General features: G+C 32.5%; 1 protein-coding gene across 7 annotated transcripts in view; it reads right to left on the bottom strand.

Moving 5' to 3' along the window:
• Positions 1-22,448, bottom strand: part of TRIQK (triple QxxK/R motif containing) — a 291,286-nt gene that overhangs the window by 231,328 nt on the left and 37,510 nt on the right. For 5 of the 7 annotated variants that reach the window (XR_007458465.1, XM_049633157.1, XM_049633160.1 and 2 more), the window contains one exon: positions 15,086-15,167. Coding sequence is in view for 6 of the 7 variants with exons in the window: in XM_049633157.1 (XP_049489114.1) it covers positions 15,086-15,167 (82 nt within the window). In the remaining variant the exon portion in view is untranslated. The remainder of the gene's footprint in view (positions 1-15,085; positions 15,168-22,448) is intronic. The other 2 variants (XM_049633158.1, XM_049633161.1) reach the window with 1 other exon arrangement.

The raw sequence follows: 22,448 nt of genomic DNA, 5'->3' as shown, positions 1-22,448 counted from the left end.
TAAAAAGTTCAACTCCTGATAGTAGGTTCAGTGATCCAGAACAGACCCTATGTTCACTTGACAGTTTTGGCTCACATGATAGGCAGCATTTTCAGCTTGGTTCCCTGATATGTGCTGTGAGAAGTATTTTGAAAGTAAAGCTGAAGTAGAAATATTACTCCCCTTACTTACTAAAATGGTAAATCAAAGGAAATGTACATTCCTGAAGAAGTTTCAGAGATTGACTATATCATCAAAACTAAATATACAGTCACACTGATTATTTCCACAGACCTATTTATTTTCTCACTGTGGCTAATTGGTTTTGAGAAACGAACTGGGTACTATTAAATTCAAATTTATGGTAGAATTTTCTTACTGTTCTTACAAGCAGAACATAAAAATCCTTTACCCATGGTCACAAATAGCTAATTATTCTAGCCAATGCATTTTTCTAGGTTCCAATCACAGATCCAAGAGACTATCTGCCTTTCCTGGAAGGGGACAGCAGTATACTTATAACCCTGCTTGAGAACTAGAACTGTCCGTCTCAGGGCCATGGTCTCATTCCAAGAGAATTTAACTGCCTCACTACTGCAAAATATATAACAATGACAATGATATGATGTTAGCCTTGGAGAAGACATGACAAATGTCTGAGCTGCTTCATTCAAATACATGCATAAGAGGGAGAAGAAAGAACATTCTGTTAAATACAGAAACTTGCACCTAAATCTGATTTGGGGAGGTTCACTGATTTAGTGCATGTCAGGATTGTTTCCAGAAGAAAAGGCCAACTTGTCATACTTAACACTATATCTACCATTAAGAAAGGGACACAAGGCTGACTTACTGGCATTACTTGACAACATTCTTCTATGATCTATGATCCAAAATTCTTCTACTAGGTACATATTGTAGAGAAACTCTTATACATATGAACCAAAAAACAGACATGTCCAAAAATGTGCACAAAATGCTCAGAATAGCATTCACAGAAAAAAAGAAACTAAGAATGATCTAATATCAAAACCAAGAGAATAGACAGAAAACTGTTGGCATACATATACAAAGGAATGCTATAAAGCATAAAACATGAATAAACTATTATCAAAATTCATCAATAAAAATAAAACTCTAAAACATGATATTCAATAGAAGCAAATTACATAATAATATAGAGTATGATTTCATTTATATAAAATTCAAAAATAAAGCAATATACTGTTTGACATATCTAGGGGGCATAAACAGACTTGTTACAAAATTAAGACAGTGCTTAATCTCTGAGGCTCAGAGAGTGTTAGTTACAATTGGAAAGGGGTATAAAGAGGGTTCTAAAGTACTGGTATACATCCAATTTTTAACCTGGATGATGGATACATGGTTGCTCATGCTGTTATCATGTTTTTTAAAACCTACACACATACTTTATATATGTAGAGAACCTGAAAAGCTGCTAAGGTTTAGTAGGGCATGGGACAATAAAAGCTTCTCCAGTAGATTGCTGTGCAAGCTACTCTACCTCTTAGAGTTTATGACATGGCAGAGTAAACGAAGGCTGAAGTGCTTTTAGCTGTGACATAGAAATAAGCCTTTAGCAGGTCACCCCCAAAAAGAAGTGGCAGTCTCTAGGGTTTTGGAACAATGCCATGCATCCTTCAGCAGGTAACAGCTGCTAAGAAACAACTCCTGGATTGCTACCAACCTCTGATGGAGACTGACTACCTGGTCATGAGACTCTGGGACCATCTGGCCAGAGCTACCAGTTACGAATTGGAGATTATCTAATTCAACAAACCATAAAATTGGGTGTACCATTATAGCAGCTAAAAAGATGTTTGTAGATGGCTCTTTATAACATGCTGACACCAGCTGGAAGTGGACTGTTATCCTTAGAGATGGCCCTAAAATACAACCCATGTCGGAAATCCTCCCAGTGGCCAAAGTTTGAGTAGTACATTTTGTTGTGCATTTTACCTAGAAAAAGAAATAACTTAAGAAAAGGCATAATATTACTTTTCCTGAATTAGATACTGAGACTGGCACCGGGTCAGTTTGGATTCTTCATGCCTATACGTAAACAGACAACATGAAGAATCACAGTATCAGCTGGCATATTGGATGCTGGTTATCAAGGATAAAATGATTTGTTAATACATAGTGAAGGCCAAAAGAATTATTGAAAGATGTTAGGGAACTCCTGGGATAATCCCTTGTACTATTATGACCAATAATAAAATTTCATGAAATTTCTATATAACTTTATAAATAGAGGAATCACCCAGAACCTTTAGGAATGAAGATTTGGGCTACCATTAAAGGTAAAGGACTAATCACAAGAAGATGCTTGGTAGGGACAAGATCCAGAAGGAATTTTGGAGGAGGGAAGTCATAAATAACAATGGCCAGAGCCAGCTAGAGAATGAGAATGGTAACCTGAACAACCAGTTTCTCTGTAAGACTGGCATTATCAGAATTTTGAAATATTTCTTCCTCTTCCTTTAGGCTGAATCACAATAAAAAATATGTCATTCAAGATCTTAGATTTTGAGAACAGTAGTCCCAGGCTTGGTTGGAAAGTGTGTGGATAGTTGTTGAAGATCTTTTTAGATCCTTTCAAGATTATTTCATTATAAAGGGCAGAAATCTGTCCTGAAACCATGTAAAACTAAGATGGGGGGGGGGGGGGAAAGGAAGTGAAAAAGGGAGGGAAGAAGAGAAAGAAAGAGAGAGGGAGACAGCAAGAAACTGATTAATTGATTATTGACTTATTCCAGGAGATAAGAGAAGAATGAGTTCAATTGGGATTGACATGAACTTCAGTCTTGACTCTGAAGGACTTTGCCTTTCTACCACCAGTTTGTATTTCTTGTTTCACTCTAGAAACATGGCTATTGCATGCTCTGGTTCATATTCTAATAAAATGAAGAGCAAAGTGGAATGGATACTTTTCCCTGGGATCATTTTAATCATTCTTATACTTAAAAAAAAAAATGATCTATCAAGTTGCTTCCAATTACAGAAGAATAAGATTCACCTAATAATATATGTCTAGTTCCCAATTCCAGCAACTTTAACAAATCAAACTAGCCTGCCTCTGATTTCTCCTGTTAAATATAGATTGAAAATATATACTTGAAAATTCATGGTACATAATCAACAGAATTTCCTGCTCCAAGGCTTAAACAGGGATTATGAATATCAAGTAAAAGCGAAATCATAACTAAAAAGTAAACATTGATGCAAAATAATTTTCAAATTACACCTGGGCTTTTTGATAGCAAAAATGGTTCCACACATATTCATAATTTTTACTTATATATACTTTGCAGGCAATCTGTGTAGTGTCTGCTATTTTAAAACAGAATAATTTCAAAAGTCATTTTCAGTTACAATTTCTAATCAGTAGATATTACCTGTGTCAAAATTTCCTTTCTTATTCCGTACATTAAAATATATTTAACTCTAGCATGGGTGCCATTTCTATAAAGAATCACAAGTAGATACAAAAACATGTATTTAATAAAAACCACAAATATTTTGGCACCTTAATATTGGCATATACTATTCCTCACATTACACTAATTTAGAAAAGAATAGAATAATTTATATGCTCTATTTAATTCAACATAAAAACCTATTTTATGTCATGAATCATTTCATATTTAAAGAAATAGTTTTAACTATGCCACAGTTTTACCGAGAGTTTTCTTAGTTTAATGAAAGAATAGATTACTTAACTGCTTTTGGCTTTTTGCTTTTCAATTCCTTTACTTGAAGCCCAGAAACAAGGCTGCATCTTTGCCCTTTGTTGATATTGCTGTCTAAGCTCATTATCATGTGAATATCTGGTTATTGTTTTATAAATGTTCATTTTTCAGAAGCTTGCTGTTTTTTTTCTTTCTCAACAGTCGGCATTACACTAGCCACACTCATTATCATCATGTGGCAGTACTGCTCTTCCTCTGCCTTTGCTACTTTAAAAATTAATGCACTGTTATTTTCTGAATACTGCATAAGCTGCTTATGAGTACATTATGCTATCAAGCAAGCACATGCAGAAAAGCTTCCTAAACTGTTATTCTTTCAATGAAAATACAGCTGGTTCTGCTTCAAAGGCACATCTTTTCACCTGCAAATGGACTTGCTCCTACACTTATTCCTCAATTCATTGTCTTTTATTTGTGTCTGGAAATCTTTAATTGCCTTTAATTAGAAAAAAGTAAATTCAGTGCTTTAATCTTGCAAATACATTCAATCATAATTCTGTCTGGGATGAATACCAAGTTCTATTCACTGTCTGATCTCTATAACAAAGATATATAATTTATTGTCCATTTATAGAGACCACACCAATTAAGATACAATAGAAAAGCAAAGAGATAAGAGTCAAAATATTTGAAAAGAAAAATTTGCAATCTAAATTTAATTACTCAAATGAATTATTGGAAGATGAGTTATTTACAGCATGCCAAAATACTGACAAATAATAAAATTTGTTAATCAAAGTAAAGACTTATATTTCCTTCAACAGTTTTACAATAATTTCTCATCAACTGATTCAAATACCTCCCCTCTTCCTCAAAAAGCAAAACACTATTTGAAATTTTACTTTTCTCATCTTACCATATGATTACCATATGGTATTACCATACCACATTACTTGTATTACATATAAAAGAGCAATAAAATTTGGCATAAAAAATAATTTTCCTGCCATATGAACACAATTTTTAGTTACTATATTGTAAACTACAAATAACTGTGGAAAACTCATTACAAAAGCAAGGATCTATAGTCTTTCCTATGGAATCCTATAGTAAACTCCAGTAACTATCTCAGTAGACAATTGATCAGCATTTTAATAGCTGCAAAATGAATAAAATAAAAAAAATGGCATCATCACAGGCAAAAAAACATAATTTAAATGTTAATCAAATTGTTTCAAAACTTATAAAACCAGCAACATAATAAAATACAGATAACAAATTAAAAAAATATATAGGTCCAGTGGATTATCATTGGTATAGTACAACTTTATATTTAGCCAGTCATACAAAATGATGTCATGTATTCTTTTAAAGAAAAAATAATAATGTATTATATATAAAAGTAAAAATTGCAGAAAGTAATTTCTCAAAATTATTTAGGGATATTTGAGCTAAGCAGAGGAAACTAGTAAATTAATTCCCCCCAAAAAATCCATGTAAACTTATTTTATAAAGGCAACTCAAACCAATACTTTTTAAGTACTTTGACAGAACAGCTTGACATTAATCATATATTGCAGAAGACACCCCCCCCCCCATCATTTAACATCACATTTAGTACTAAGAAACAAGTACTATGCTTTGGGTTGCTAGAAAGATAAACAAACAAGTTGCTCATAAGATATAAATTAATTTCTCAGAAAATCATATTAACAGCTTAGGTATGGAGAGAAAAGTAGTTGAGTAGAAGATATAAAGCATATCAATCTTATTTTGCACCTAGCCAAAACAAACAAACAAACTTTTTTTTTCTTTCTTCCCTTTTTATTTAAAGTAGCTTCTATGTGTAATGTTCCCTGGGGGACACAGAGGTAGAATCAAAGGAAACCATCAAAAAATATCACAGGCAAGATAAAACACAAACTTTCAGAAAAGTTAAATAACAGTATATTTCAGTAAGTTTCCAAGTGAGTTAAAGACACTCATTTCAAGAGAAATAAAACACTTAAGACTAATATGAACAGAGTAGATTAAACAAAAGGTATACAGAATTTAATTACCTTAGAATTAGGGAGATTTTTTTATTGATTACTATAATCAATATAAGTACCTTCTATCATTAGAGGTGATCATCAGGGATGCAAAAAGTATGTATGTATGTATGTATATATACTTAAAACAAGGAAGAAAGAAAGTGGTATGTGTTATCAGCCAAGTAAAATGTTTGAAGGACTTCCAGTTTTGAAAATAGGGTAGACAAAGCTGAGGTGGACGCTTCTCTTACATAAACACATAGAAACAGTAGTAAAAAGCCCATCGTGTAAAGCTACAGATGTTGAAGGTATACATATTTACATACACACATATACATATATTTATGATAATAAAAGTAAAAATGGAAATGTTCAAATGGAAGACAAAGGTAAAACTCAAAGCAAAACAGGCAGTTCTACTAGCTGATATCCTTTAGTAGCCTTGGGTGGGGAGGTAGGGGGTGATGTATAGTGCCTGGTTTTAGATGTCAGGAGGATTGGAAATTGGCTTTTAAGTCATAGGCATGTACAGTACTACTGAAAGAAAAGAGCTGAAACTGAAATACATGGATAAAGTTGAGGTCCTCAAAAGATTAACCAAACCATACAAAAAAGACAGAAAAATAACCTGTACTTATTTGGGGAAATAGCAAGGATCATTTCTGTCTCCTTTAAGTTCTGGGTGTGGAGAAAAGATGTGTCACCTGTGAGAAATACAAATCCTAACCATATCAGTCCCAAAAAAGAAGGTGTGAGGTCCAAATTGCAGGAATCTTAGGCCAAAAAATAAGTCTAGAATAACTGTCCCAAATCTATAAAGGCCCTACTGTCAGTAGCTAAATTAAACACTATTCTGTGAGAATATTTCACAATTCAGACTGCTGGAACTCTCACAGAGGAAGAAAACAGAAACAAAAGCAAATGACCCTCTACCGAAGATGAATACACAACACACACACACATACACACACACACACACACATACACACACAAGAGGGCAGGGAAGACATAAAGCATAAAATGGTTGAAAAAAATGATAGAAAAAGAAAATAGCATGAGGTACAATAAACCAATATAATAAATGGGAAAGTTGGTACCATAAGAAGGAATAGTGGAAGAATCTTAAAGAATATGTAAAATTGGTGTTTAAAATAATAAAAGAGAAAAGGCAAAGAAATGGAACAAAAAAGAATGAGTGTTTAAATGATCAAATGGATCTTTTATACATGATAAAAAGGTCGCTGAAATTATATACCCATGGATGCAAGTTAGACATAGTAGTAAATAAATGATTGAGAAAGAAAAATAATTTGTAAGCCCTAATCAAAGGTAAGATAAATCTGAGAAATGACAAACCCAAAATAGGATAGAAATTTAAAGAGAGAGAAAATATAACAGTGATTTTTAAGAGATATGGATATTGTAAATGAACACTCAATTTATATATAATAATAACTCTCAAAGGAGACATTAGAGAGAAGAGGGGAAAGCCATTACTCAAAAGACAAAAAAAATCAGAGACTGAAATCCTTCTAGGACTTAAGAAAGACAAAAATCCTTAGGATGAAGCAGCACACCAAATCCTAAGTCTTTTTTTTTCTTTTTACCAAATAAAAGCAAGTATTTGCATTAAATTAGAGCTAAAAAACATTTAAGATAAAAAGAAAAATCTTAAACACAGGAATGAAAACTATACCTAAAATTAGACTATTGTAACACTTCTCATCAGAAATACCAGAAACAGAAAATGAATAAAACAATATTGTTTAAAGTTCTGAGCAGATACAAATATCATCCTAAAATTACATACCCAGCTAAACTATAATTCAAGTATGAGTACAATGTAGCAATACTGCCTTATAAACAGAGACTGAGAAATTTTTGTCACTAATAGATATTTGCATGAAGGCAAAAGTAACTTCACCAGAAGGCAGATGTGAAATACAAAAAGTAACAACAGCCAACATAAAGTTAGATCTAAGTAATTATTGGTAATTAAAACTAAAAGTAATAGCTGTAATAATTGAGTTTGTGCTGTTAAAAATGAGAGAAATAAAGTAATACACACAATAACATGAACAAGAGGAAGGAGTAATCATATAGAGTTAAAAATCTTTACATAGTTTTGGATAAATAAAGACATTAATAGACTTTAGTTTTCATTAAGTCAAATATATCACAAATATAATCTGAGGAAGTCAAGAAGAGGAAGAAGAAGATGAAGAAGATGAAGACAAAGAGAAAGGAGAAAGAGAAGGGAAGGAAGGAAGGAAGAAGAGAGACAGAAATGAAATGTAAATCTTTCAAAATGTGAACAATGAAAAAAAGTCCAAATTTTTTCAGGAAAGCTGTTAGGGTAGAGACCATCAAAGAAAAACCACAAGTAAAATTATGAAATAAAATTCTGCAAGTAGATCTAGATTTTTCATTCATAGTAAATGGTATAGAATTAAATTTGCTTGTTCAAAAACAAAGATTCTTAGGCTATATCAAAAACATAAAACAATGTTAAAGTTGAGACAAAAGTAAAGCAGTAGGAAAAAAATACCAGAATACTAAGCAAAAGAAAGGCATTTACCAATATTAATGTGAGACAAAAGACTCTAAGAAAAACCTTAAATGCATGTTTATAAATAAAAAGGCCATTATTTAATAAAAAAAGAGAAATTACTAGAAATATATACAAATTTAGAAATGCTATGCAATAAAAACAGCCTCAAAATATACAAAGCAAAAACCAATAGAATTACAGACAATTAAGATCTCCATAGTCTTAGTGAAGATATTTTAATTCTCCTTCCTCACAGAAAGACAGCTCAAACATTCATTTGAACACCACAATTAACTTAGGCAGTAGTGCATCCTAATGTTAGAGAATACCTCTTCCTTTCAAGCACAGACAGAATGTTTATGAAATTGACCACATATTATGCAACAGAGAAAAGCTTAATATCAGAAACTGATATCACCCTGAAAGTCTTTGAACAAAAAATAATAAGTTTAAGAATCAATTAAAAATACATAAATGTATAAATATATATGAAATACATAAGTATATGAAATATATATGAGCTCAGAAAGCTCTAAATAATGTAATGATACCAATAATGCAATGAAAAAATCTAATTCATTAAATGAATACATTATTTTAAAAAGTTTAAAAAACAAATAGCAAAGCATTCAACTCAAATAATTACAAAAGAAAGAGAAGACGAATAGCAATGAAGGAAATTATAAACAGTAAAATTATGGACAAAGGAATAATAGAATCTATAGTAATAAAAGTTAATTCTTTAAAACATAAAAAAATTCAACATCACAGTTAATATTCATAAAAAGATAAAGTTAAATAACATCAATTAAAAATAGAAACTAAGATATTTAAAAAAATTTTTTTTTAATTTTTTACTGTTTATTTTATTTTTGAGACAGAGAGAGACACAGCATGAGCGGGGGAAGGACAGAGAGAGAGAGATGCAGAACCTGAAGCAGGGTCCAGGCTCTGAGCTGTCAGCACAGGGCCCGATGTGGGGCTCTAACCCACAGTGAGATCATGACCTGAGCCAAAGTCAGACGTTCAACTGACTGCGCCACCCAGGACCCCGATACTTAAAAAATATTTTTAAAAATTTATGCCCAACTATTTATGAATATATTTGAAATTCTTTTATTCAACTTTATCACTGAATGTAAGCTATCCAGAGTGGCTCAAAACTATAGATCTATTAATAGATCTATTTTATCTATTGATTAAAAAAAGAAGAGAGAAAGTAGCTAGAAATCTATTCAAATAAAAAGCCTCAGACAGGGATTTTGGTAGGGTGTTGTATAAACAATCTAGAAGGTTTTATTTCTAAATTTATATAACCTATCCCAGAGGATATAAGAAGTATATTTCTCCAATTCATTATAGAAATCTTGTATGACTTTCAACCTAAAACTAAACAAAGATGGTAAGAGAATGGAGAGACATATGCCAATTACATTCATAAAAAAGGGTGTTTAGAAAAATCATAAATTACTAGTAAACTGAAATCAATTGTGTATTTTTAAAAATAAAAACAAAGTAAGCAATGTAAAGATAGTTTAGAAACATCTATTCATATAATTTAGCAAAATATCAAATAATATTCCTCTAATAGAAAAAAATCTTCAATAAAATTCATTACTTTCATACATTCATACTTCATTACTTTAAAAAAGGAAAAAAAATCTCTTAGTAAACTAAGAACAAAGGAGAATTTCCTTAGTTCAATGGCAAGTACGTACCAAAAACCTAGAACTAACATTACACATAATGGCAAAATGAAAACGAAGTATTTTCTTCAAAGTTAGGAATAGAATAAGAATATCTCTATTTCCACTTGAATATTTTCTAGTCACAATAATAGCAAAAAATTGAAGTACATGTCACTTCTGTTTAACTCAAAAAATCCAATAACTTTATAAAGAAAATGATGAAAATTTATTGAATATATCGACTATACGTTATTTAAAAGGATAAAATTGATATGAATTTCATGTATAAAGACATAAATTCTTCCCAAAATAATATATAAATCAATATAATTCCAATTTGGCCATCAGTGGCCTTTTTCATGACTATGTAAAGTTAATTTTAAAATTCACCTAAGAGGATAAAGAACAAAAAATAATTGAGACAAGTTTGAGGAGAGGCCTTGTTCTACCATTTGCCAAGACTTATTATAAAGCTGTAGCATTAAACAAGTAAAGTATTTCCAAAACAACAAGCAAGTTTAATAATGGAAAAATTATTATCTAGAAGATTATTATCAGTATATATAAAGAACTCAATACAATAAGATAAAAATAACTCAATAGTATTTCATTCAACTTTATCACAAAATTCATTCAAGAAACTATATGTGTGTGTATATATATATATATATATATATATATATATATATACACACACACACATACAGATGAAAGGAAGGAAGGAAGGAAGGAAGGAAGGAAGGAAGGAAGGAAAGGGCAATTAAAAGTCCACTCACCAAAAAAAGGAAGAAAGAAAGAAAGAAAGAAAGAAAGAAAGAAAGAAATGAAGGAAGGAAGGAAAAGAAAGGAAGAGAGGAAATAGGAGCAGCAAAATATCCACAAAGAGAGAAATCAAAAGATCAATAAGTACAAGAAACGATTCACCTCAGCAAGTAACACAATGAAAACTAAAAAGAATGAATACAATTTCATGTGCGTGAGATTGGCAAACATTTTAAGTCTCCCGGTAACAAAAAGATATGGAGAAATAGACAACACTTTACTTTGCTTATAGGCCTATAAAATGGTACAGCAACTTTGGAGAGCAATTTAGCAGTTAAAAATGCACATATCCTACTACACAGAATAAAATTTCTGGTATTTGCCCAAAAGGAGAGAAGAAGAAAACTGGAGTAATATTTTGAGGAAACAATGGCTAACACTTTTCTAGAACATATTAAAGAAATGAATCTATAATATCATATGCCAATAAGAAAATAGAGATTTACAAGTAAATTAGTTGTATTTTTACAATTTACCTAGCACATAAATATTATTTTGCCTGATATACTTAATAACATATATTTAGAAAATATCTTAATTATGTTAATGTGGGGTTTTTTTGTTTATTTATTTATTTTTGAGAGAGACAGAGACAGAGTGTGTGGGGGAGGGGCAGAGAGGGGGAGGTGAGAGAATCCCAAGCAGGCTCCACACTGCCAGCACAGCATAGACCCCGATTTGGGGCTCAAATTCACGAAACTGCGAGATCATAACCTGAGCCAAAACCAAGAGTTGGATGCTTAACCAACTGAGCCACCCAGGCACACCTGTTAAAGCAATTTTTAAAATTCTCTTCCAATTTTGAAATAACTTATCTCTAGAATAATGCATGTGACATTAGGCAATCTTACTACCTAATTTTACAATATTATATCTGAAGAAATGATAACACCTAAACTATTTCCCCTTTTAGTCAGCAATATTTCAGAATATTCAGTTTTTATTAGGCTTATTGCCTTGAAAGCAAGAAGTTTATTTCATCTCAGTTCACTACACATTTCAAGATCATGCTACAGTAATTAAAACCCTGTCCATTTAATGTGAAGATTCAGTGTCTGTAAGGTGTTTCCAGTCACAATGCCAGTCCATTTGATTCTTCCCTGAGCAAAGAATATTTAAAGAAAGCTTTTATCAAAGCCATTAATCACTATCATTTAGTACATAATTCAAAAGATAAAACTTTTAGCAGAAGATAAATATTAAGCAGTGATACTAAAACCATCACTCAAACAGCAGCACTGGTATCGCCAAACACCATTACTGAGTGACCATACAAAAATTATATAAATGAGATTTAGTAATAAGAGAACACTGAAAATACATAATGCTGCTACTCTTTGCGAATGTTCATTAACTGGTAATTAAATTAGCTTACTGATAACTTTAATATTTACAAAATTTAATGTTAAAAAAACTACTATAATACTCATTTGATTTGTTATTGATACTTGTTTTCTTACCACAAATACTGAAATATTGGATAATTTTAGCTGCTTGATTCCCTCCTCACATTTTTGATAGGATGTGGGAAACATTTGCACAGCACTCCATTTAAGGGGGGACAGTGCCAGTGATAGATTTATCATCATTAGTATGAGCTCAGGCTTATGGTACTTTCTAACTCTGATACAGAAAATTAGAAAATCCTTCCTTGAGAAAATCCTTGAATGAGTCAATCTTTTTTTTTTTTTTCAATTACTTAATCTTAACTAATTGGTTTATATTAATTAACTAGTCAATATCTCTTCTATTTCATTTGTCTTTACAAAAAAACTTATATATATTATAATATCCTGTACTATATGTTTGAGAACCTGAAGACTGCAGAGCATTATCCTTAAAAAGAGTGAACAAAAGTATACCCTCACTACTTGTGTTTGATTACGATTACTGTATTTCCAAAGTACACACAGGATAACTCATATCCATGCACCAGTCTGGTTTACAAACCAGTCTAACACTTCTCATGGATCTCCCAAGAACCTGGTGAGACAGTTGGGTCTTGTGTAGCTTATACTTTCAAGAGAAAGTAACACAGGAAAGAGAACTTTGTGTGGGAATATAATACACAGCGCAGCACCCTCTGAACAATTTAGTGTAAGAACAGGCTGAGGCCTCACAATTATATTACTGTATCTCATTCTTCCTTGGCTCTAATAAATATGAGTAGAATTAAATAAAACAAAAGATATGCCATGTTTATAAAACAGAAGACTTTGAATTTTTAACGTCTATTTTCCAAAATTGATCATTAGATAAAATTCAATTTCAGTAAAAGCCTTAGAAGGCCTTTTTTTTTTTTTTAGTAGAAAAAATTCATCTATGGTGATAGAAATCAAAACAGTAGTTGCATATGGAAGTGGATAGAGAATGACTGGAAGCAGATCTGAAGAAATACCTGAGAAAATGGAAATGTTTTTATTAAAATTGGCATTTCTAGTTACATGAGTATATACACTTGTCAAAATTCTAAGAATTGTATATTTAAGAGTTTGTGGATTGATCCACTATATAGTTACTCTTTATGTGGTTAGCACATCCCATTTGATCAGACTTCAATCTGATAAGTTAGTCCTTCTTTTTAAACACATAAATAACATAACAACCCACACGATTTATTAACATCCTAAAAGTGAAGAATTAATGTAGTTAGAAATACTGTTTTTTAATTTGCTTTTATCTATCAGTTAGATGAGTTAGATCATTTCACAGGGCTCTTTTTAAAAAACAAATTTAATGTTTATTTATTTTTTAAAGACAGAGAGAGAGACAGAGAGACTGACCACAAGCCAGAGAGGGACAGAGAGAGAGGGAGACACAGAATCCAAAGCAGGCTCCAGGCTCTGAGTTGTCAGCACAGTGCCCGACATGGGGCTCAAACCCACAAACCGTGAGATCATGACCTGAGCCAAAGTCAGATGCTTAACCAACTGAGCCACCCAGGCGCCCCTCACAAGACTCTTTTGATTTCAGTTTTTATTGTAATAGTGGTTTGTTTCGTTATTATTTTTGTCTATTTAGATTTCCTCTTTCATGAGTTGCCTCTTCATGTTTTGCACCCATTTTACTACTGGTTTCCAAAGTACTTTATTTATTTATAGTAGGGCTTTATTTTTCTACCTATAAATTCTTCATTGGTTATATATATTCTAAATATTCTTTTCATTTTGTATCTCTTTTGTTTTATAGAAATATCTTTATGGAGTACACCTTATATATCACATTTATGAAATAGGTATTTGCTCTTTTGGTATGAATAATTTCAAATTATTTTCTGACTTCTCTTTGAACTTCTCTGTTTATCCTTCAGTTATTTAGAAGAGGTTTTCATTAATTATTACTTTTTTTATTTCCAAAGAAGTGGGAATGGGTGGGAATGAGTAGGAACATGTAAAAAGAAAAAGTGCAAGATGGGAATTGTTTCTAAATTATTTCTAATTTACTACACTTTGTTCAAAGTTCTAGTTGTAGGATACTGATTCTTGAAAATTGAGTGGACTTTGTGACTTCATATGTAGGTAATTTTTTATAAATACTTCATGTAATCTTGAAAAGATTGGGTAGAAAATCTTGCACTTAGAGCACAGTCTAAAACAGATAAGCTTTCTGTTATTATTTTTAAGTTGATGAATGGACTTTTCTCTAGTCCACCATTTTATTAAGGTAAAATTTTAAAGAAGAATTTCAAGCTTATCAAATTACTGCCATTCAGTCAACAAAATTAAAAATTTTCAGATGGATAAAAATAAATGATTTAATAGATGATAATGTTAAAAATAAATACTGGGGCGCCTGGGTGGCTCAGTCGGTAAAGTGTCTGACTTCGGCTCAGGTCATGATCTCGCGGCCTGTGGGTTCGAGCCCCACGTCCGGCGCTGTGCTGACAGTTCAGAGCCTGGAGCCTGCTTCAGATTCTGTGTGTATCTCTCTCTGTCCCTCCCGTGCTCATGCTCTGTCTCTCTCTGTCTCTCAATAATAAATAAACAATTAAAAAAATAAAAAAAATTTACTATATAAGAGCATCCACCCTTAAGAATAATAATACAATGTACTTTTGCTTTTATTAAATTAATAAAAATTATAAGAGCTTAGAAAAATCACAAGTACACAAAGTGTATTTCTTCATTGGTAAGCAGGACTGCACTTATTTTTTGCTCTTTAAAAACTATATGGTCCTTCATTATTCATATTCTGTGTATCATATGTATTAGGGAAAAGTTATTTTCTTAATATCACACATAATTGATTTTTTCTTTATCTTAATTCACAGGAATGTATCAAAGGGAATTCAGTGCTTACCAATTTGCTTTCTGTACTGATCAACAGGAAGTTTTACAGTGGAGGCATCTTTTCTACCCATCTTTGATCTCCAAAATGCCTGCTGCAAAGAAAGAAGATAATTATGATGAAGTCCTAAAAAATCAAAAGGACTATCTACAAACTTCAGGAATAATTTATTCCATAAAACTCAGTTTTAAAGCAATGGGTAAAAATGTCTTTGACTTATTCCCTTTAGATATCAATAAAGAACACAAAAATCTTCCAAATAAATTATCGAGGATACAATTGCTGGTAATTAAATTTCCCAATTATTTGTTCTCGGTAACATTCATTTTTATCAAGTACTATCAATACTCAATTAAACCAAACTATTAGAGAGTATTATCTGTAAATGTGAAAGTCATGTACTGTTCATTCAGATAGGTGGGGGTTGTAGGCATGCTATTGGCAGAATGTTTCTTTCCAATTATCTACCATGTTACAAAATAAAAACTACTATTTGAATCTCAGACACTTTACATTTTGTTTTAAAAAGCATGACACAGTTAACAAAAGTGCCTAAATTTGAGTTCTAGATTTACTAATATTCTTATGCTTACTACATTATATGCACTGTTTGATTTAATCCACAACACAACATTCAAACCTTATTATTTTTATTGGATTTAAATATGTGGCAGATATATGTAGAATTTAAGAAACAAAACAGATGAGCAAAGAGGGGGTGACAAGAAAGAGAGGCTTTTAACTATAGAGAACAAAGCGATGGTTACTAGAAGGCGGGTGAGTGGGAGGATGGGCAGAATAGGTGATTGCGATTAAAGAGTGCACTTGTGATGAGCACCGGGTGTTGTATCAAAGTGCCAAAATCACTAACATGCAGATCTGAAACTAATATTACACTGCGAACTAGATTTAAATGAAAACTTTAAAAAATATGTATGTGGCACAGATTACAACCTACTCACCAAAATCCAAATTCTCCTTTGTCTTCCTGGCACAGAGTTAAACTATATTTCCTAGCCTCACTTCAAATATATAATTGAGTAATTGCCAACAGAATATGAATGGAAGTACTATGTGTCACTCCCAAACCCGAAGATTAAAAATCTCCTTTGTCGACAGCTGCATTATCTTTCCCCTTCCAATTGGCTGGAATGTAAATTATCCCCCAACAAACCTTAAGGGTACATATTAAGAACATAGTACCTTGGTCAGCCTGTGGTAGAAGAGGAGACTCTCTCTCACTTGTTTACCATCATAATACTCTACTGAAAGAGGAATGAAATTCTATTGTGATTGAGAATTTATATATGTTGGTGAAGTCTATTTATTACAGACTTAATTGTTCCCTGAATGATGCCTGGAAATTGCTCCTCGCTGTTTCTAATAAGGAACTACAAAATAAAGATGCGGTCAGACAAGAACTGGCCAATTCATAAGCAAAAATATAAAATGATAACGAGCTTGGTAATTCGGGGAATAACAATGTTGAAAAAGCCAACTTCTTCTAAAAGCCAAATAGCAAGAAATAAAAGTGAGAAGGGCTTTGAAGAATAAAGGCCCATTAAGACTTCTCAGTTAGGGGCACCTGTGTGGCTCAGTCGGTTGAGCTTCCGACATCGGCTCAGGTCATGATCTCGCAGTTTGTGGGTTCGAGCCCCACGTTGGGCTCTGTGCTGACAGCTCAGAGCCTGGAGCCTGCTTCGGATTCTGTGTCTCCTTCTCTCTCTGCCCCTCCCCCACTTGTGCTCTATCTCTCTCTGTCTCTCAAAAATAAATAAATGTAAAAAAAAAAAAAAAAAGACTTCTCAGTCAAAAAACAAGACAGAAAGAGAGAGAGAGAGCCGATTGGGATGTTCCCCTCTCACCTGAACCTATTGTTTCAGATCACAGAGGCAGCCAGTATTTGGGTAGAAACAGAGAAGTGCAGGGGTTCTGTAACATAGAAAATAAGCAGATGTCTGGAAAAGAAATTGCAGTGTCACATGGAATTAACTAGAAATGGTAAGAAGGTTACTAAAATCTGAGGGAATTACATTTACAACGAAACCAACTTTGTCTAAAAAAGGTATGTGAATGAAAATCAATTCTTGGACTTCTAAACTTAAACCAACAGATTGCAGCCCCCAAGGAAGGCAAATTCTAGATTTGTAACATCCTCCTCATATGTGACCTGGAAGGAGAACCATCCAGAAGGGAGAGCCATAGAAAAAATGGGCAAGGGAACTTCTCTAAAAGGACCATAATTAGGATCCAAGCAAGAAATTTCTGTCGGGACAATGGACCTTCTCAGTGGCCTCATGCACCCTTGTGTACAGCAGGTTTCATGGTCATGCTGGGTCAGTGATTGCTGTGTTTCTCACCCTTCCCTTCCCTTTCTAAATGGGAGTGACTATAGGAGATATGAAGCAGTTATCCTCTGCTTTGCCATTAGGAAAATTTCATAGTCAGTAAACTTCAAGGAACCACCTTCCAACCTAAGAGGGAGAACTGTGCACTGCCTTGATCCTTGACTCTGTGCGGATACAGTAAGTGGGAAACTTTAAGATCAACCTACTAAAGAGGCAGGAAAGAGGATGTGCATGGCTATTTCACGACCAGAAAGGTGGACTATAGGAAAGATTGCTGGCTGCTTACTAAAATATATGTATACCTTTGTTTTTGCTTTGTTTTTGTTTTTGATTTTTCCCCTGAGCTCACTTGACAATTTTCCTTTTGCTGCTAGCTATGGGCATGTGACTGAGTTTCAGCCAACAAAAAATATAGATAAATTAGAGTTTTCTACTCCTAGAACTAACCTATAAAAATTTTCCATGTGTTCTCATTCATCTGGCTGAAATGGAGACGGCCCCCAGGATGCTACTGAAAATAATCTGATGAAGATGACAGAGCCTATGACATCCTGGATCCTGAATGACTGCATGAAGGAAAGCTACTCAAGTAACTTATTTTCTTCTTTCACACTGCTGTGACAACAGGAATCACTGCAGCATTTGAGCCTCTATACATTTTATATTTGTTTGTTACAGTAGGTAGTATCATCCTAACTAAAACAAGTATGTATAGATGTCTTCACATAAATTATTAAACTGTAATTTTCCTAAAGAGCATTATTACGGTTCTCAAATGCCAAATGCCTTTGAAATCTTTTCATATCAAACTGTATTGTTTATTTATATTTATGGTCACACTGAACAATCCTAACAGTGGTCCATAACACAGTAAAAGGCATCCCCAAATTAATAATTACCACTTATGTGTAAAAACATAAATTCAGTTAAAAAATATTTTTCTATCCATAATAATCTTCATATTTAATATTATGGTAATATTTGGGAATGTGCAAGGTAAGACAAAAAGTCAAATAAATAAAATCTTCACTTCTCATACACCATGTGGTTTAACTTTAAAATTTCAGAACTAAAACCAAGACATCACCTAATCCTATATTCTCACTTGTGATTATTCAGAACTTTAATACAAGCATCATAAAAAATATCAATAGATATATTATAATTTATTCATATAGCAACCATTTGCATAGTATTTTGCATTTATTAATTGCAAGGAGGAGTCAAGTTATTTTAATCTTGATTATGTGGGGCTAGAAAAATATCACTCCATTTTAGGAGAGAAGTTAGTTTAAATAAATACATACACGAAGCATTATTACCCCTTCAATTTAGTTTTGTCTGTTGCCTTCATGGAATAGCTTAAATTTTAAAAAGCAAATTACTAAGCCTAGCTACCCAAATGGTCACTCACTATGCTTCCCTTAATTCCTTCCTGGTCATTTAAACCAACATCCTAACAGAGATAACACTTTAGAGGCCAGTATTTTATTCATTCCTTACCTGTAGTAAATAAAAAAAGTAAGGGATCCATAAAAAAAATCTACCCACCAAAGTAAATTAGATTTTACTTTTTTTAAATTGTACTTTAAATAAACAAAGCGATACCAAAATATTTTTGGTGATACCCTATATTTTTATAAAGGCTTATACTCTGTGAATAGATACATTTTACATTTATATAACCTATGAATATAAAAACTTTAAAAGAATTTCAACCTAAGAGATACAATAGAGAGGAGCTAGTTTGATTTTTGTTCCTAATTTTTGTTCCTAATTATTTTAGTGACTGATAATCCTTAACCAAAATTTCAAAAATTAAACCTTTATTCTTTGAAATTATTCCATTCTTTATGTATTCTATTCTATTCTTCAAGCAAAATAAAATTTTACCAAATGTTGAAACAAACAAAAAAGGCCTAGAGAACACACACACGCACAAATGCCCTACATTTATTAGCTGTGACAAACACAAGAAGGTAGAAAAATATTTCTTTTCTAATAAACACATTGAGGCTATTCTAAATGATGTAAAGAGATACCCATTCATGTGTATGGTGCAAACTGTCAATGCCTCAGACATCTAGAACCTCTAAAACGTTCTGACTTTTCTTTGTTCTTCAAAGCCTTGCAGCAATCATCATTCATTTCTATTGCTTTGATGGTTAGATAGCAAACTCCCAAGAAATCCAGGGAGACATGAGCACACAGAGCTGCAATTTCTAATAAGACAGCTATTTGCATACAAGATCAGCCACAATTTAAAATGTGTTGTGATAGATGCGGAAAGGGAATAACAGATTTATATTAGCATGTACAATACCGAGATTGTTTTCACAATTTAATTCCTTGGAGATTACATCTCATCACCTTCTTTTATAAAGAACACCACATTCCCTGAGGAACTAACTTGCTCTGAGACCCAGCTAAACTAAAATATGGATTAATAAGATAATATTTATTATTTATGAATTTTGCTGTAGGAATGATTTCAGATTAAATCATCAGAGAAGTTTTTAACATTCTTGAAACTTGATAACACATACTTAAGGAAGAAAAATGCTAATTTTATTTAATACCTAAATTGCATATTAAAATATTTCATAATTAATTTGTATTTAATTAAAACTTTACACTCTTCAGGACTTCTCAGATTAAAGAGAGTGTTTTTGTTTTTCATATCCTTTCTTAACCTGAATTTTACACAGCAATTTGCCACACGTATTTTTAAGTACAATATGTGACCTTTAAAAACAAACAAAGGTAGTGTAATATTCTATCGCATTCCAACAAAGTTATTTTATTGTTCATTTATACCTTTTTTATGAAATCCAGAAAGAACAAGTAAAGAAATAAGGAACCTGAAACCTTCACATATGTCTCTGCTTCCAGAAAGAGCATTCATTCCAGACTGTGACATTTAAATACAGATCAAAACACAGGTTATTAAAAAAATTCAACCCATGACCACAGAAAAAATAATAATCTCAGTTTTTAAGGCTAAAAGACCCTTACTTAAAAAAAAATCTTACTTAAGTATGACACTATAAAGAGTCATAAAAGATGTTTAGTTATGGCTGAGTCAGAATTGGGAACCAATCATGAAAATACAATCTTATGCCAGATGTTGGGATGAACAAAGTAGTAAATAAAGAATGCATTTGTCCCTCATCTGGTGCATTCATTATTTCCAGAGTGATGTTTTAAAAATTCAAAGCTGATTACATAAGTAACATATAAGTTATCCAAATAATAACCCATTTCCCATATAAAGCAAAAACATTTAGAAATCATCAATAACCCAAGTTGTCATGTGTTCCTTACCCATGTTCTGGTGCACTATCAAACTCAGCTTTTAGTTCCATGATTTTGACAAGCTCATTCACATTTTCATGAATTTACCCATGCTCTGAAATGTACTTTAAATGTTACTTCCATATTCCCCCACTTGTGGAATCTATGTTTTATTATTTCAAGCAAGGGCACGTAATTCAGATCTCTAGAGAGAATTATCCACGCTTAAAGACATGAAAAAAAAATAGGTCATTTGGGAGACTATCAAAATGTGACACAGCATCCAAGCAGACAATGTATACTTTGACCTACTGTAATACTGAGATAATTTATTATAAGCAGGAATAAATTCCTACTATGTAAAACTAAAGAACTAATCAGTGGTCTTCCTAATGTTTTCAGAGATCCAAGTGACCACATCTTCCCTTTGCCAAATTAATTTCCTTTATAGCTGCAGAAAGAATATGTCAAAACTTGAACTGTGCAAAGGTGATTTCTAAAATCCTGATCACCTGCCAACACTGACATAAAAATTTGTAAGTAACTGTAAGATAGTTGGCAGTGTAACCCCAAAAGTCATATTCCAGGAAAGGAATCTTAGTCATTGGGACCCACCCTTCAGCCATATGATGGAACTAAAATGAATACAGTATAAATAATACTGCTGGAACAGTTGCATATCCTTGTAAGGAAACAAAACAAAAATTGGACCCCTATCTCATATCACATACACAAATAAATTGAGGATAGATTACAGACCTAAACAAAAGAGCTAAAGCAATAAAGCTACTAGGGGGGAAAAAAGAGATTATTATTACAACCTTGGACAAGGGAATATTTCTTAGAACACAATATATGGGGCACCTGGGTGGCTCAGTCGGTTAAGCATCCGACTCTTGATTTCAGCTCAGGTCATGATCTCATGGATTGTGAGTTTGAGCCCCACGTGAGGCTCTGTGCTGACAGTATGGAGCCTTCTTGGGATTCTCCCTCTCCCTCTGTCTCCCCCACTTGTGCTTGCAACCTCTCTCTCTCTGAAAAATAAACTTGCAAAAAAATTTTAAAAAAGAACACAAACAGAATAGATCATAAAGGCAAAAAAGAAAAAAAAAAAAAAGAGGATGTAAACTAGCTTTTGCTCATCAAAAGATACCAGGAAAAAATAAATGTGAATTATAGATACTCAGAAAATCTATATCTGAAAACAGACCTTGCTTCCAGAATGTGTAAAGAACTATTCAGTAATATATGTCATACAACACAATACAAAAATGGGCAAAAGACTTGAACAGAAACTTCACCAAAGAAGATATATGGATGACAAATAAGCACATGAAAAGCTCTCAACACCATCAGTGATCAGCAAAATGCAAATTAAAATATTACGATACCCACTTTACTATACAAAATATTGGGAGGCTGTGGAGCCACCAAAATTCTTGTACACTGCTGATGGGAGTGCAAATTGACAACCACTTTGGAAAATGGGCAATTTCTTACAAAGTTAACTACCAGCAATTCCATTCCTAGGTGTTTACCTAAGAGAGATAAATACATACGCCCACAAAAAAGCTTTGTACAAGGATGTTCATAGTATTTTTACTCATATAGCCAAAAACTGGAAATAGCCCCCCATGTTGATCAACAGATAAACTGATAAACTGTGGCTTATTCATGCAGAGAAAGAAAGAAAGAAAGAAAGAAAGAAAGAAAGAAAGAAAGAAAGAAAGAAA

Source organism: Panthera uncia, chromosome F2 (assembly GCF_023721935.1).
Source record: "Panthera uncia isolate 11264 chromosome F2, Puncia_PCG_1.0, whole genome shotgun sequence".
In the NCBI taxonomy this organism is placed as follows: Eukaryota; Metazoa; Chordata; class Mammalia; order Carnivora; family Felidae; genus Panthera; species Panthera uncia.
The sequence above is the reverse complement of the archived record's forward strand: the minus strand, read 5'-3'. Positions and strand labels throughout refer to the sequence as shown.